The 1,407-nt window shown below is 46.6% G+C and overlaps 1 protein-coding gene across 1 annotated transcript in view; it reads left to right on the top strand.

The window, feature by feature from the left end:
* Nucleotides 1–223, top strand: part of LOC133639454 (WD40 repeat-containing protein SMU1-like) — a 30,029-nt gene extending 29,806 nt beyond the window's left edge. The window contains exons 11-12 of the mRNA XM_062032752.1: nt 1–16; nt 87–223. The exon at nt 1–16 is cut by the window's left edge and continues 137 nt beyond it. Coding sequence (XP_061888736.1) covers nt 1–16; nt 87–185 — 115 coding nt within the window. The 3' untranslated portion in view covers nt 186–223. The remainder of the gene's footprint in view (nt 17–86) is intronic.
* The last annotated feature ends 1,184 nt before the right edge of the window (nt 224–1,407 follow it).

The following is a 1,407-nucleotide window of genomic DNA, read 5'->3' as shown; positions in this document are numbered from 1 at the left end:
GGAGAAAACTCTGACGGTAAGCTGGTGGGCTCCCTGCCACATGTGGGGGGTGCCCTCGTCTGATTGGCCTGCTTGTGCCCCCACAGGTGCACGAGAAGGACGTCATCGGCGTCACGCACCACCCGTACCATGACCTCATCGCCACCTACAGCGAGGACGGCCTCCTGAGGCTGTGGAAGCCTTGAGGGGAACTTTGGTCGACTGGAGGTGCTTTAATGCATCCTTTCTTACTATTCACTGTTGCGGTGCAGGGTTCTTCCTATCCCAGAATCCCTTGCAACATTATGGCCGCAACACACAGACGCTATCGAGTAGCGTTCACACAGCTGCCACTGGCTCGCCACAGTCTCCGTGGCGACCGGTCGAAGGGGTTGCGAGTCGTCAGAGCGATCCGATTGGACGCTTAGGAAGTGTTACAGGCGATGACATACATCAGGGGTGTCCGATGGGCGGCCCAGGGGCCATTTTTGTACGGGCCGCACCACATTTTGAACAGAAATACTGTCAGGTTCAAACACTGATGACATCTATTAAACAAGACAAGAAGCAAAGAATCAAATTTGGACTCAATTTTGAGGAGAGACGCCGCCACTGTACTCTCTGTACAGTCTTGCACCACGCTCTGCCAAAAGATTGCACTCCTTCTTTATTTGACTTTCTCCCCCCACCTGACCACAGCTGCCTCCAGAGGGAAGTGGGTCGTAAACAGCGTTGCCTTTGGTTACCGAACAGTTCAAAAGAAGAGCTCGTAAAATACTTCAAAAAGAGTTCCATAAAATAGTTCAAAGAGAGTTCGTAAAATACTTCAAAAAGAGTTCGTCCGGAAATTGGGCAGATCCTTGGTTCTCTCCGCTTTGAAGTCCTTGGACCAGAACAACATCCTTCTGTTGATTACCATACATGAGAGAACACAGGAACACCATCTTGCTCCCCCCCCCTACACAGTGGAGTTTTACCAGCCTTACTCTTGGTAGGTTTCAAAAGACAGACTTTTGTCTTCTTGTCAGGAACACAATGTAATATAAAGTTTTTGTGATAATTTAGAAACCATTATTCTAACAAAAACATTAGAAAATTCTCGCAGAAGTCTTGATGGACCTGAAAAATCTGTGCTCAAAGTATCAAAACCCATGATTTGTAGGTTTATACGAATGAAATTAGCAAAAATGCTGGCATGAAATGTTAGCGCCCTAACTTTAGCATGCTAAAATAGAAAAGTTAGCATACTTGCAAGATGCCGCCAAGTTTCAAAACACACTGGCCACTCCCAAGTTCTTTTGGATGACATACATGTTGAGTAAAGAGGACCAGAATGGTACTTGGCCAAGTTTTACTAAAGCTTTAGGAGACCAGCTCATACAACGCCACAATAGCATTAAACAAGAACAGGTCTGAATTCAAACAAAC

The sequence above is a fragment of the Entelurus aequoreus genome, linkage group LG22 (genome assembly GCF_033978785.1).
Source record: "Entelurus aequoreus isolate RoL-2023_Sb linkage group LG22, RoL_Eaeq_v1.1, whole genome shotgun sequence".
NCBI lineage: Eukaryota > Metazoa > Chordata > Actinopteri > Syngnathiformes > Syngnathidae > Entelurus > Entelurus aequoreus.
Note: the sequence above shows the minus strand (reverse complement) of the source record. Positions and strands in the feature narration are given on the sequence as shown.